Source organism: Phoxinus phoxinus, assembly GCF_949152265.1.
Source record: "Phoxinus phoxinus genome assembly, chromosome: 2".
Lineage (NCBI taxonomy): Eukaryota > Metazoa > Chordata > Actinopteri > Cypriniformes > Leuciscidae > Phoxinus > Phoxinus phoxinus.
Window position 1 is genome coordinate 12,550,470 of NC_136877.1, and position 14,482 is coordinate 12,564,951.

The following is a 14,482-nucleotide window of genomic DNA, read 5'->3' on the forward strand; positions in this document are numbered from 1 at the left end:
ACATGGGGCGGTAGGCGGGGCTGTCATATAACCGCATGTGATTGGCCCTCAGTCCGCAAGTGATGCTTTGCGTTGTCCAATGAAATACGATTTTATGGGTTTGGCCCATGAAAACAGACAATCAGAAGCCTCCTATTTCTCTTTAAAAATTAGCATAGGGTAGTGAATAAAAGCCCCTGTGTCGCACTTTAGCTCACATTGATTCGTCAGTTTACAGCTTTGTAAACGCTGCATCATGCCTGAACCAGCCAAATCCGCGCCTAAGAAAGGCTCCAAGAAGGCCGTCACCAAGACCGCCGGGAAGGGAGGAAAGAAGCGCAGAAAGACTAGGAAGGAGAGCTACGCCATATATGTTTACAAAGTCTTGAAGCAGGTTCATCCTGACACTGGTATATCCTCCAAGGCGATGGGTATTATGAATTCTTTCGTCAACGACATCTTTGAGCGCATCGCCGGTGAGTCGTCTCGTCTCGCTCATTACAACAAGCGCTCCACCATCACGTCGAGAGAGATCCAGACCGCTGTGCGACTGCTGCTGCCGGGTGAGCTGGCCAAACACGCCGTGTCTGAGGGCACGAAGGCCGTCACCAAGTACACCAGCTCCAAATAAAGCATCGCCTGCTAATCAGCTACCCAAAGGCTCTTTTAAGAGCCACCCATCTTTTCGTTTGAAGAGCTTATAATGCTTGTAAGATGATTCAATTGTTTTGTTTGTGGCAGTGAAACCCATTTCAGCAGTGTGTGGTTAATAATAAAAACAAGAGTATTATAAATTGAGCGGTTTTTTTTTTTTTTTATATATATATATAAAGTAGTCTAGCCTACATAAAATATGTCAGTTCTGTATTATTTTTTTATCAATGGTATATATAATTTCTGAAAACCACAAGATCATTTAGTTTTTCAACTACACACAACTATAAAACGCACACTACGCAAAATGGTGCATAAAGCCTCATTCAAAACTTTTTAATTTAAAAAATGGTTATTTGTTTAGCAATTTCACGCAACCCATGAAATGATTAGCCTTATAAACGCCAACGGATGTGAAAAATGTAAAACTCTTGTCTTTTGCTTGTTCAGTGTGCAATTTAGACAGGATTGTTACACGCACATGTGCACACACTGATTTGTACAGTTATTGATTAAACTGAATCAACACTAAACTGACTTGAGCTGAATAATGATATGTTTGGCTTGTTAGAGCTGCTCTACTGCAGAATTTTAATTGGTTTATTGTAAAGCTTTGACTGTTATATAAAGCGCTTTTAGAGGTGACTTAAAATGTATATTCAGTATTTGCTTTTAAACAGAAAAGACATGTTCCTCAAACATTGAGGTTTGAAATTAGGTAGGCCTATTTATAAAAATATATACAAAATAAATTTTTTTTTTTTTTCTGAAAGCATTGAGTTTGATTTCTAAGTGAACAAATTATGTATTTAAAGTTAAACTATAAACAGAAATGCAAGAGGGTAAAAATATTTATTTCTGAAAACAAGAGTTTCAATTTCTAAGTGAATAAATCAGCTATGTTTTCACACGTGATCATTGGGTGTAGGTTATCGGGAAATGATTGTGGCATTTGAATGGCAGTGTTTCCTATAACTAAACAAGAGCTGTTAGTTTTGAATGATGTTTAGCGTTTTGCAAACTTGGTCTGAAGATTAGATGCATGAATGGTTGCAAGTACAACTTTTAGGAAGTGTTTTTAAAGAAAACTGTAAACGAAACAATATAAAGAGATGCATCTAAAATGCAAACTTATTATTTTATTTTATTATATACAGGCTCAGAAACACTCTTAATTTAAAATTATTTTTACCAAAGCATATTAATTATGAGTGCTATGGCATGACTTTCAATTAATTGTCTGCTTCGAGGCTGAACGATATAAACAAAATGTTCAATTATCTCACATAATGAAACATCTTAATAATGATTATGCTTGCCACTACACCAAATTGCTACAAATTCTACACAACCTTACAGATTCATAAATCCTATATCACAGCATAACAAATTAACCCAAACTTCAAACTATAAGTATACAGTTTTGTATACAGTTCACTCACATAAAGCGATATATATATAGAAACTGCTTGATTTATATCGTTGTCAAAAGTAAACATCACAGCTCTAAATTGCTCAATGCAGACAAACATGACTAACACACCAGTTTACAAACCTCAAATCTCCATGTCAAACTCAAATATTTCAGTGGAATTATTTGTTCCTTATGTGTCACAAAAACAAACAGCCTATCAACAACAACAACAATAAATGTTGAGTTTAATACTTAAACATTTAAGTAAAGTAATGTGTGAGACTATAGCAAAACAGGAACTGCTCTTGTTCTTTATTAAAATATCTTTGGGTGAAACAATGTGCCAAGAAGTGCATCCATCTGTGTTTAATGACATGGACAAGTTGCCAAATCAAACATTTTGATTAAAATATGTATTTTCATATTTCATAATGTGAGTCCTTTACATCAAAGAACAATACATGACAATGTGACCCTATTCATTGGCTGCATGTTTGTTTTCTTATAAAGAACGTTCTACATTTGACCTGTTTGCATGTGCCTTTGCTTTTCCTTATTATAATAGCCATTTTAATCTGTCTTTGTGCTTTACATCTGTGGACAAGCAAGCTTATATTGTATATACTTGAACTATAACATGAATGCTCATTTACTACACCTTTTTGCCATCATACAAAAAGTAATTGTTTTTAATAAACTAATTAGTTATTAGCTAAGTTAATAGGAACAGTTTCTAAAAAAGTTAATCAAATGTTCACCAATGAACATTTGGCTTCCATAATTTGCATTATTAAGATAAAATTGTTTGGATCCAGAAACCTTGTGTCACTGATGTCATCAAAATCTCACTCCAACCAAAACAAAGTTGGAAACCCTGTTATGCATAAAATAATTTACATTTTTTTTTTTTAGAAATAAATATTTGTTTGTTACTTTTGTTAAATTAAGCTCACTTTATTTTGATTTGTAGCAAAACCATATTTTGTATAATTATATTATACATGTGCAGCTTATTATTATTATTATTATTGCTTCTTGTCTTTGGTAGGCTACCCTGCTCAGCTTCAGACAGGACTTGGAAGTGTTTTTGCTTGCATTGCTCAGATGCAAGAGAGGACGTTGTCTGCATTATCAACAGGCTTACCACAGAATATGATCAAAGATGGCTGTAAAAAATAAATCTGCATTGTTAATCCTTTCGATATTATATTTTAAAAATGTGCAAAAATCTTACCTTTTATTGAAGTAAAATAATTGAAAGTGGGGGGAAAATCACATTATGAAATAAATGTTTTTTTCTCCAAAACACGTAGGGAACAATTATTTGCCCCCTTTTAATAAATATGTTTGCAACCTCCTTTACCCAAGATAACAGCTCTGAGTCTTCTATAATGCCTGATGAGTTTGGAGAACACCTGACAAGAGATCAGAGACCATTTCTCCATACAGAATCTCTCCAGATCCGTCCGATTGCCAGATCCATGTTGGCACTTCTTCTCTTCAGTTCAACCCACTCATTTTCTATAGGGTTCAGGCCAGGGACTGGGGTGGCCAGTGCAGATGCTGGTTTAGTGCTCAGTGACCCATTTTTGTTTTGATTTTGATATTTGTTTTTGGATCACTGTCCTGTTGGAAGATCCAAACATGGCCCGTTATAAGATTTCTAGCACGTCTGTTAGGTTTCGATTTTGTATCTGTTGGTATTTGATCCAATCCATGATGCCATCTATCTGAACAAGATGTCCAGGACCTCTGGCAGAAAATTAGGCCCACAGCATTAGCAGAGTATTTCATTTTACACATGGGGTACTTTTTTATCCCTGTGTGCACCAAACCCATCTTAAGTGTTTGCTGCCAAAAAAGCTATTTTTTTGTTTCATCTGACCATAGAACCCGTCCCATTTGAAGTTCCAGTATACTTTTCAAACGTTCTATGGTCAGATGAAACAAACAAAAAAAAATGCTTGGCGCTCCTCTTCTGTGACCAGTTAAACCTGCCTTCTATGTTTGACCAGTTAGTATTGGTGCAGGTATGACATCACTTTGTCGGCCAAAATGCGGAATCGAGTTAGCAAATTTTGCTTTTCCGGTTTCATCGTCCTGAAGTCAATGATTTTTTTTATGGGTTTAGGTTAAATGGCTGAAATAAGATCTGTGCGGAACAAGCCATTGTCACGTTTTATACACCCCCCAAAAGCCTCATTCACTACGTTAGTCCACTTATACTGTTCACTTGAAGGAGAGGATGAAACCAGTGAGAGATTTCGGACAGCCGTTGAGCGTAGGCTACATCGGTAGTACTGCAGTAACATCCACTGGTTTCGGGTATCACCAAATGGCTGTCCCTTCAAATAAGATGCATTAAAGCAGACGTGTAGCCTACATTGTGATTGGCTAATGTGTGACGTGTGCTTATGTCTGCTAGCCAATGATTGCGGGTTTCCTTTTTTCGAACAAACGAAGGGTTTCCCGCTCAAGGTGGCGCTTTTTTTCTCTTTTATTAACAACTTTGCTTGTTGCGCATTAAACATGGCATCATGTTCGCATTTACTCATTCTGAAAGAATCATATTAATATAAAACCACTGCAACCAAAAAAAGACAAGAACGATTTCAATCTAATATTAATTATTCTGTTCATAATTCGCAGTTTTCACACTTTGTTCCAGCTGCTGTTGTATTTGTAATTATACACTAGGGGAAATTTAATATTATGAATGTTTTGGCGATTCATTTTCTTGATTAACCACAACTCAAGTTTATGCTTATATATTAAAACAGACAAAAGTGCTCTATACGAGATGAAATAGGTGGCTCTTAAAAGAGCCTTTTGGTATTGAGGAAACTGACTTCAGTCCGTTTATTTGGATTTGGTCGCCTTTTCGGTCTTCTTGGGCAGCAGGACGGCCTGGATGTTGGGCAGCACGCCGCCCTGAGCAATGGTCACTCTGCCAAGAAGTTTGTTCAACTCCTCGTCATTGCGCACTGCCAGCTGCAGGTGACGGGGAATGATGCGGGTCTTCTTGTTGTCCCGAGCGGCGTTTCCAGCCAACTCCAGGATCTCAGCGGTAAGATATTCGAGCACAGCCGCCAGATAAACAGGAGCACCGGCACCGACGCGCTGGGCGTAGTTGCCTTTGCGGAGAAGCCTGTGAACACGGCCGACGGGGAACTGCAGTCCTGCCCTGGATGAGCGAGTCTTGGCTTTCGCTCTTGTTTTGCCACCGGTTTTGCCTCTGCCGCTCATTATTGGATGTAATTTCTACTACCTCCTGAATCGAAGTTTACAGAAAGAAGAATGAATGGCAATTCTTTCTTCTACAAACTGTCTTTAAACTAGAGTGCCCCTTGCCCATTGGTTTAGAGTCCGTAAAGATTCAAACCAATCACTGATCGTCTCTCCAAAGCCCAACCCAATTTGTGGCGGGAACCTATGCTAAGCCACGCCCCCTTCACTCACTCGGACAAACAGTCAACATTCGGTGACCCGCGTTATGGCAGCTGTCACAGTAGGAGAGACATTTCACAGGAGGCAATTGATGGTTTTTGGAGACAGAAAGATTATATATCATCTCGAAGTCACCAAAAGGGCCTTAACTATGCATTGAAGGCTGTGGGCTCATTCGCTCATCCATGACAGCTTTGGGTTAATGATAAGCCCTGATGCTGCAACATTGAGGTCTGCATGGAGACCCTGCATCGCCATCAGGTGCAGCTCACAGTGTTCTCATTTTCTAGAACCCATCTGATGAAAAAAAAAAAAAAAAAAGTGAGCCATATTACTTTGAATATTTTGGAGTACAATTCATAGCTTTAAATAGGCTAATCATTATATATTAGACATTTTTGCAATTGCATTATGATTTGCGATATAAGAGGAAACTATCATATTTACATAATCATTCTCATTTGAATTGAAAACATATTTAGTGATGTTTGCAAGGATCTGTACCAAACAAGGATATCTTCTTATGAAGAACATGATATGGCTCTAAAATTATAATTTTTTACTTTTAAAACTACATTTTTCAAAATATGGGCAAACATTTTACACTAAACCATAAATTAGCCATGTTATCCCCATAAATGAAATTGAAAAACTGTGGGTCTTTTATAAAGTGAATTGTACAATAACATTTTGTATAAAAAACCTATAAAAAAACTTTTTTTAAATGTATTTATATACATTTAAAATACATCATAACTCCTCCAAAAACTGCACAAATGTGGAGTAAAAACAATAAACAGAGTAAAATTACATTTGTAAAAAAAAAAAAAAAAAAAACTAGTATTCTGTTACAAAATTACATGTTATTGTCTGGGGTCCCTGCATGGAGACCCCAAATATCACTAGTGTCACCCCAAATGAAGACATCAGAGGGTTAAGAGGTTGATTACTCTGGTTACGGGGAAGAGGCTTGTCACCATCCACAGTAAGTTTAAAAACATATCGCTGAAGAAACATCAGGGTGTTCTTCAAGTGAGACAAAACATCATACAATGCAGCAGGAACCCCTTCATCCAGATCCATCAACTCTGATGACTGACGTGACTTAGATTTTTCCAGTCAGTGGCTACTTGAACTGTTGGACATGTTCAAGATGGTTCACTCTAAAAGACAAAAGCACAAAACAGATTTGATCTCAATCAAATTGTATGATCACATGTGAGTTAACTGATGGAGAGACAAATTATTATTCACCCCATTTGTACATGGGCAGTAAGTATTTCAAGAATGATAAAATGCATTTATGATAGACATTCAGGTCATTGACAGAGAAACATGTGCACCTCCCCACAATGAAGCTCTTTCATTCTTTCAAAGATTCTCTTTGAACAAGGCTGGCAACATGAGAAGTATAATCAATTCCGGAAACAAAATATATCACGATATTGACATGATATTACCTCTCTGGGCCTTGAAAGCGGTAGTAGCATATGATGTCAATGGAGGGACAGAAAGCTATCAGACTTATAAAAATATCTTAATTTGCGTTACGAATATGAATGAAAGTCAAGTTTGGAACGGCATGAGGGTGAGTAATCAATAACAGAATTATAATTTTTGGGTGAACTATCACTTTAAGAGCAAATACATTCTACTCAGGAGAGTTTTTTGAATTTGTAAGTTTTTGGGCAGTTCTTATGACTAAATTTGTTCATGAATTGGTTTAAAATTCTGTAATATGAACATTTTATGTATAAATGTTACGGCAGGTTTGGTAAAAGCCGAGTTTTTGATGAAAACTGAAAGTTAAATCAACGTTACACCGTTGTCATTGCTGCTTTTTTGTTATTTACTGAGACCTGTTGAAATACAGTAATTTATAATTTGTACAGTTTTACATTAAATAGAAAAAGTGGACAATGGATTACAGGAAAAGTAAATATATAAATATATATATATATATATATATATATATATATTTATATATTTATATATTTACTTTTCCTGTAATCCATTGTCCACTTTTATATATATACTTTTATATATTTTATATATATATAGGCCTATGTATTAAAATATAATACTGAAGGAAAGATCATGGCACGTTTTACAGTAAAAATGTACTATATACTGTAAATACGGGAAGGTACTTTTTTTTAAAAAGGGGGTAAGTATTTGTACGAATTCATACGAAATGGGCAACTCGTAAAATATGTACGATTTACCAAAAACGTAACATATTCGTACAAATTAGCCACCTTGTATACGCATGAATTGCGATGAGATCGGGTTGTAAATTCACTGTAATCCCAATTTTAGAATGTTCTCCACTGATATAAAGTCCCCTTTATCTTGTCAAAACCTTTGAACACAAAGTTTTCGAAAACATATATCACCCTTAGGGATCCTTACTAAAAGCCTACTAAACACGTATATCCTCGCATGTGTATGACGTCACCGTTTTCACAGATTCACGTTTTTGTTTACACCAAGATAATATAGTTTTCAAAAACGCATAAAAGACTTATGTTTTAGTTGAAAACGGTCTAAACAGCCCCCAGATGTAACACTATCAAACAGTTAAATGTTTAGTGGGACATCAAAAACTTTCTGGGTGAACACTGCTCTAACGGGTCCAATTTCAAAAACACGATTAAGAGCCTCAAAAGCTTAACCCAATCTTAATTACGTCTGTTTCCATGACCCTATAGGTGCTTTGTATTAATCCGGAGAGAGGAACAATTTTCGAAAGGAACATTTCCATCTTGATGGCAAATGAAGAAACCGGTTGCAGTGAATCCACATGTTGCCACTCATGGAATTTCTAAAACTTAAGAAACACACAAACACTTTCAGTTTCTTTTATTGTATCAGTTTAATATTCGTTATGTCTCTAACTGTATCTGTCTGTCTCAGACTTTATCATTATGTTTTATAATAATATCTAATGTATTGTCATCTTTGTTCTTTTCAATATTTCTAGAAACTCGTTGCATTCTGTGAACAGCCAAATTGTTCTCCTTTTATTTGATCAGAAGTTCCCTTTCGAAGGGAACTCAAAAATACGTCATCGACGCTATGGGGAACGCCTCAGGCGTGACAGGTGTCTGAAATCACAATCAAATCACGGCAATCACATTGACCGGCGACAGCCCGTGAATCATTACGTGAATGATTAACGTGCGACCTGGAAGTATATAAGGGCGCCTTGCAAACATGACAAATCATCTTTTCGTCTTCAGGGACTGTATGTTTGAACGCAAATTCACGAACGGAGAAATGAAGCGTGCAGCAAAAGCCAGTTGCTTTCAGAAGTGTGCCGACCCGTGTCCTCGATATCTGACGCCGGAGGACACACACCAGCTGTGCGTTTTTTGCCTGGGTGAAGAGCACGCACGGGAGGTTCTCGAGGGAGCTTCCTGTGCAAACTGTGAGCGTTTTTCCTTGAAAACGCTCCGCTCTCGTCTGTCCCTCTTCTCGAGTGAAGGGGGGTCAGCATCTGGGAAGCCCCGTGGTTCAGGTCCCGCTCGTGCCGAGGCAGAGCGGCGACTTGCGTCATGGGGCTCCCAGATGGAGCTTGTCGATCACCTTGAGAGGGCTGTAAACCTCTCAGATGACTCGACAACTGACGAGGGTGAGCTGCAGGTGGATGATGATAGCCTTTCACCGACTATTCCTGCAGCTAGTGCTCTTCAGGACGCGCAGGAGATGGCTGAGGAGGTTGAGAGTCAGGTGGATTCTGAACCCCCTCAGCCATCCTGCTCCGTGTATGCAGAGCTGGTGGATGTGATGGAGCGCGCCGCCGGCAAGCTGCAGCTGCCATGGCAGCGCGCTAGAGGAGAAACCGCTCGTGGCAGGCTCGATGATCGGTTTCTCCCCGGCCATAGACCACCAGCTCAGGTGAGCCTTCCATTTCTCCCCGACCTCCACACTGAGGTCGAGAAGGCATGGAAGAATCCATATTCTGCCCGTATTCACCGGCATCAGCGGGCTAGTTTCGCTGATGTCGAGGGGATCGGAGAGTATGGATATGTGTCGATGCCGCCCATTGACGAGACGTTTGCGAACTATCTCGTCTCTGGACGGGCGTCGACACTGAGAGCTCCAACCCTACCATCCAAACCGCTGAAAACTACGGCCCGTTTGAATGGTAGAGCATACTCGGCAGCAGGTCAGGCTGGTGCTGCCCTGCACACCATGGCGGTCCTGCAGGCGTACCAGGCCGACCTGCTGAGGGATCTCGACCAGGGGGCAGGGTTGTCCCCTGAGGCGGTGACTGAGCTGCGCCGCACCACAGATCTTGCTCTCCGGGCCACCAAACAAACCGCTGCTTCGATCGGCCGGTCGATGGCAGCAATGGTGGCCACGGAGAGACATCTGTGGTTGAATCTGGCCGACATCGGGGAGAAAGAGAAGTCCTTTTTCCTCGATTCACCGGTTTCGCCCTCTGAACTCTTCGGCACCTCCGTAGAGGCGGTGGTGGGGAAGTTCAGAGAGGCGAAGGCGCGCTCAGCAGCATTTAAAACATGCATACCGCTGAGATCCGGGTCCGCGCCCAGGCAGGCGGGAGGACCTGGCCCATCCCGGTCTGAGGACCAGAGGCGGGGCCAGCGAGCCAGTGTCACCTCTCGTGCGCCCCCTCCAGGTAGGAGCAGGGCGCAGAAAAGGCGTGACTCCCGCAACAGGAGAGATTTGAGGGATGTTATCCAGCAGAAGCGTCAGCGCCGCTGAAGGATAACTCCTTCCGAGGGTCATCAAATCTGCCCTCTCCTGCTTCCGACTCCCCAGGCGTTCATCACATCAGGCCTGGGGCGGGGCCTATGATGAGAACGATGTTCTGATGGCCCGCCTAGGCTTGGCCTGTGAGAGCGCCTCTTTCAGGCATGTAAAGTGATGGACCCCAGGTTCCTAAGAAACTACCTGGCGAGTCTTCACTCCGCACGCCGCAGGTGAGCTGTCTGGTCTTCTTAAGAGTAATTTCTGAAGAATGTATACTAATATGTATCTCTCTACAGACCTCGTTCCCTGTATAGAGTTATGGGCATGTCAATGCAGAAAGAATAAGGTAAGGAGGAAAAATCTGGATTATTGGGGCCCTGAAGTTCCCCTTTAGGTGGCTGGCTCTTAGCCACCTCAGGGTAGAGTAGTTGGTCTCTCTCAATTAGGAACAGTTTTTTGTTCTGAGTTTGACTGACGCTTGAGCTTCAGATAGATCTATATGTCCGGCCCACGGGACCGTTTGACTTCCTTCCTGAGTACATCGCCCCCTTTGAGCTCTGTCTGAAAAAATTTTTCATTGGGCTGAGCGATTCTGCAGCCATTTGTATGAAATAATAATAACTATTTTTCTGTTAGGCTGTGGCTCCTCCGAGCCCTCAGGTAGATCTATGCTTGCAGGTTGGCCCTCACCAGGGCCGCCTCTTTAGCTGGCCTAGGCTGTGCCAGGGATAGTAGAGGAGCTCTGCTTTAGCATTTCTGCCTCTGAACCTTCACTGTGTGAATTTAGGTTCCTAGCATCCCTGTATGACAGCCTCCTCCAATGGAGTCGTTAGGCCAAGGCCCGCCCCCTTCTCTGCATTCTGGGGCGACAAGAGTAATGCAGCGTGGTGCAGAGGTATGGTTTATAAAGATCCTGGGTTAGGCCTCTAATAGGCCTCCCCGGTACAATGTGTCTTTATTGAGCAGGGTGAGGCCGCCTTTCGCCTCACGAGGAGGCTGGGTCTGTTTGCCCGACCCTGCCGTGCAGAACTAGCATACGGAGTACTCCCCTGTGATACAGGGCAGTTCTGAGTCCTTCACTTTCAGTTCTGTATTATCCTACCTCGCACACTGTGGCTCGGGTTGAGCGGAAAGTTCTAGCCTTCACTTCTTTTTTGGTCGAAGTACGCTCCCCTGAAGCCAGAGCATTGCCATGAGCTGACGCCCATGCTTACAGTTGGTAGGCCCCTGACTTTGGGGCCTCCATTGAGGCAGAGTGGCGTATGTTGTACTCCCCTTGCTCAAAGGGTGCTAGCGCTCTCGCTGAGTACACTGCCATGGGCAATGTGATTAGGTACCAGCATGCTGTAGGCGCTGTCTAAACAGCTTATCTGCCAACGAAGGCTGCGCCATTAGGTAGTAGGCCTCAGCAGGCCTCCTGAATGGGCAGCTCCCATGAGGGCGCTGTAGGCCAGCTCACCTCATGTGGCTGGCCTTGGTGGTTCGGGCAGTTGACTCACTGATGGGTAGTAGGCCCTAAACAGGCCTCCTCGGAAGTGAGTCCCAACATTGTGGGACATACTTGTTGGTGTGGTATGATTCCCAACAGTGTACCTTTGGAGCAGATTGACTTGCTGTCAGCTAGTAGGCCCAACCAGGCCTCCCTGATAGGCGAGTCCCCAGTGGGCTGGCCTTAGCAGGCCACCTTCTAACCGTCACCCAGATTCAGGGCTCATAGCTACCAGTTGAGGCCTCCCTGAAGGTGATTTCAAACTTACGGTGGCTATCAGGTAGTAGGCCTTACCAGGCCTCCCTGTAGGCAAGCCCAAAGGACAGGCAACTGGACAGCTAGCCTGACCTACTATCAGGTAGTAGGCCTCACCGGGCCTCCCTGAAGGCATGTTCTCACATAATGTGATTATCAGGTGGTAGGCCGCTCCGGGCCTCCCTAAATGTGAGCTCCCAAGTATCGTGGCTGCCATGTAGTAGGCCTCACCAGGCCTCCCTGAAGGTAGTTCCCACATACTGTGGTTATCAGGTTACAGGCCTCACCAGGCCTTCCTGGTCATGAGCTCCCACATGCTGGGGTTATCAGGTAATAGGCCTCACCAGGCCTCCCTGAAGGTGAGTTCCCACATACTGTGGTTATCAGGTTACAGGCCTCACCAGGCCTTCCTGGTTATGAGTCTCCACATGTCAGGTTACAGGCCTCACCCAGCCTTCCTGAATGTGGGCTCCCACATATTGTGGTTATCAGGTTACAGGCCTCATCCGGCCTTCCTGGTTTTGAGCTCCCACACACTGTGGTCGCTAGGTTACAGGCCTCACCAGGCCTTCCTGGTCATGAGAGCTCCCACATACTGTGGTTATCCGGTTACAGGCCTCACCAGGCCTTCCTGGTCATAAGAGCTCCCACATACTGGGGTTATCAGGTTACAGGCCTCACCAGGCCTTCCTGGTTATGAGCTCCCACATACTGTGGTTATCAGGTTACAGGCCTCACCAGGCCTTCCTGGTTATGAGCTCCCACATACTGTGGTTATCAGGTTGCAGGCCTCACCAGGCCTTCCTGAATATGAGCTCCCACTTACTGTGGTTATCAGGTAGTAGGCTTTGCCAGGCCTCCCTGTGAGTGGTTCCCCAACGATGCTGGGTTCTGGAAGCTAGTGGCCGCCTGCTATCAGTTCAGCTGGCCTCATTTGGCCGCTGCTAAAAGCGAGCTCGCGCCCTGGCTCAACTAAAGTGTTCGTCCTCTGCTACTGGTTCCCTCCCGGAACTTCTCTGCCTACAGCCTGGTTTCCTACCAGTCAGTCCATTGCTCCCCTCACTGAGGGTCTCTATGAGTGTTTGGACTCCTGAGTCTGGTCAGACGGTCGTAGGCCTCTCGTGAGGCCTCCCAGTTAGATCAGCCCCTAGGCCTTCACAGGCCTCCTCAGTGTTTCAAACACAAACACTGGGTAGATCCGTGGATCGAGTAGAGAAACTCCCCTCTCTAGCAAGGGTTTAAAGCACTATGCTGAGTCATACTCTCCGGGATATCCCGTCTCTGAGATCCGGGCTGAGGTTTCACTGCCAGCTTCGCAGTCCCTCGGGTTGGATGCCTTACCTAAGGCAAATGTCCAGAGGCTCTGTCTCCAGACAGACAGGAATTTGGCCAGACTGAAGTGTCCGACGTAGTGACACCAGGTCAGGCCGTCCTGGTGGCATTTCGGGTGGTATATTCCCCCGTATAGTGACTGGCTGGGGTTCCCTCGGGTTCCCTAGCCACATTCCCTAGAAGGGACCCCTTCTAAATTGAAGTTGTGGTCCTAGGCCTTTGAGCAGGCCCAGGTAGGCCTTCGGATTACATATTTGGAGTTCCTCCTGCTAGGCTTATAGCTTGGGCTATGACCGTAGGGAATGCTGTCACTGACAGCCCAGTGTGACCTGAGGGTGAGTGGTTCTTGCATTTCATTTTGAATTTGCTGGTTCTGACAGTTGTCACTGCCTCCTGGCATGCACTCCCCTCAGCATGGCGGAGTGGGTATATCGTTCCCCATAGCGTCGATGACGTATTGTTGAGTTACCTTCGAAAGGGAACGTCTCAGGTTACAACTGTAACCTATGTTCCCTGAGAACAGGGAACGAGACAATACGTCTCCCTGCCATGCCTCGGGGCCTGCCTACCAAACAGTCCCTTCAGACGAAGGATGATTTGTCATGTTTGCAAGGCGCCCTTATATACTTCCAGGTCGCACGTTAATCATTCACGTAATGATTCACGGGCTGTCGCCGGTCAATGTGATTGCCGTGATTTGATTGTGATTTCAGACACCTGTCACGCCTGAGGCGTTCCCCATAGCGTCGATGACGTATTGTCTCGTTCCCTGTTCTCAGGGAACATAGGTTACAGTTGTAACCTGAGACGTTTTTTGGACTTTGGGTCATTGTTTGGCCATGTTTATGAAGTGGTGAAAAGAAAAGGTATTTTATTATGATCATGTTGGTCAACTTTTGTTTTTAAATTTGTGCAGATTGCGTATTCTTCTTTGTGTGAATTGTCATGATGGCTAATTTATATTTCGAGTAATTTAAATATATTTAATTTAATGTCCATTTAAAGAATACGATTATTTTGTAAATCACAATACGAATGTAAAAAAACACAGTTTTATGAATTTGTTTTCCATACAAATTTGAAAAGTATAAATACATTTAGACCTGTTTTTCGAGATTAGGGCATATATGTTTTTTTTGTGTGTGTGTGTGTGTGTGTGTGTGTGTTTTTTTGCACCCAACTATTTTAAAATA

General features: G+C 43.0%; 2 protein-coding genes across 2 annotated transcripts; one reads left to right on the forward strand and one right to left on the reverse strand.

Moving 5' to 3' along the window:
• The first annotated feature begins 177 nt into the window (after positions 1-177).
• Positions 178-3,344, forward strand: LOC306994642 (histone H2B-like). The gene has a single exon (XM_079605317.1). It carries the CDS (start codon positions 236-238, stop codon positions 608-610), a length of 375 nt encoding a protein of 124 aa, XP_079461443.1. The 5' UTR covers positions 178-235; the 3' UTR covers positions 611-3,344.
• A 1,183-nt stretch (positions 3,345-4,527) lies between these two features.
• LOC306994738 (histone H2A-like) lies at positions 4,528-5,414 on the reverse strand. Its single transcript, XM_079605524.1, has one exon. The coding sequence runs from the start codon at positions 5,291-5,293 to the stop codon at positions 4,907-4,909; it is 387 nt and encodes a 128-aa protein (XP_079461650.1). The 5' UTR covers positions 5,294-5,414; the 3' UTR covers positions 4,528-4,906.
• Positions 5,415-14,482: the final 9,068 nt, after the last annotated feature.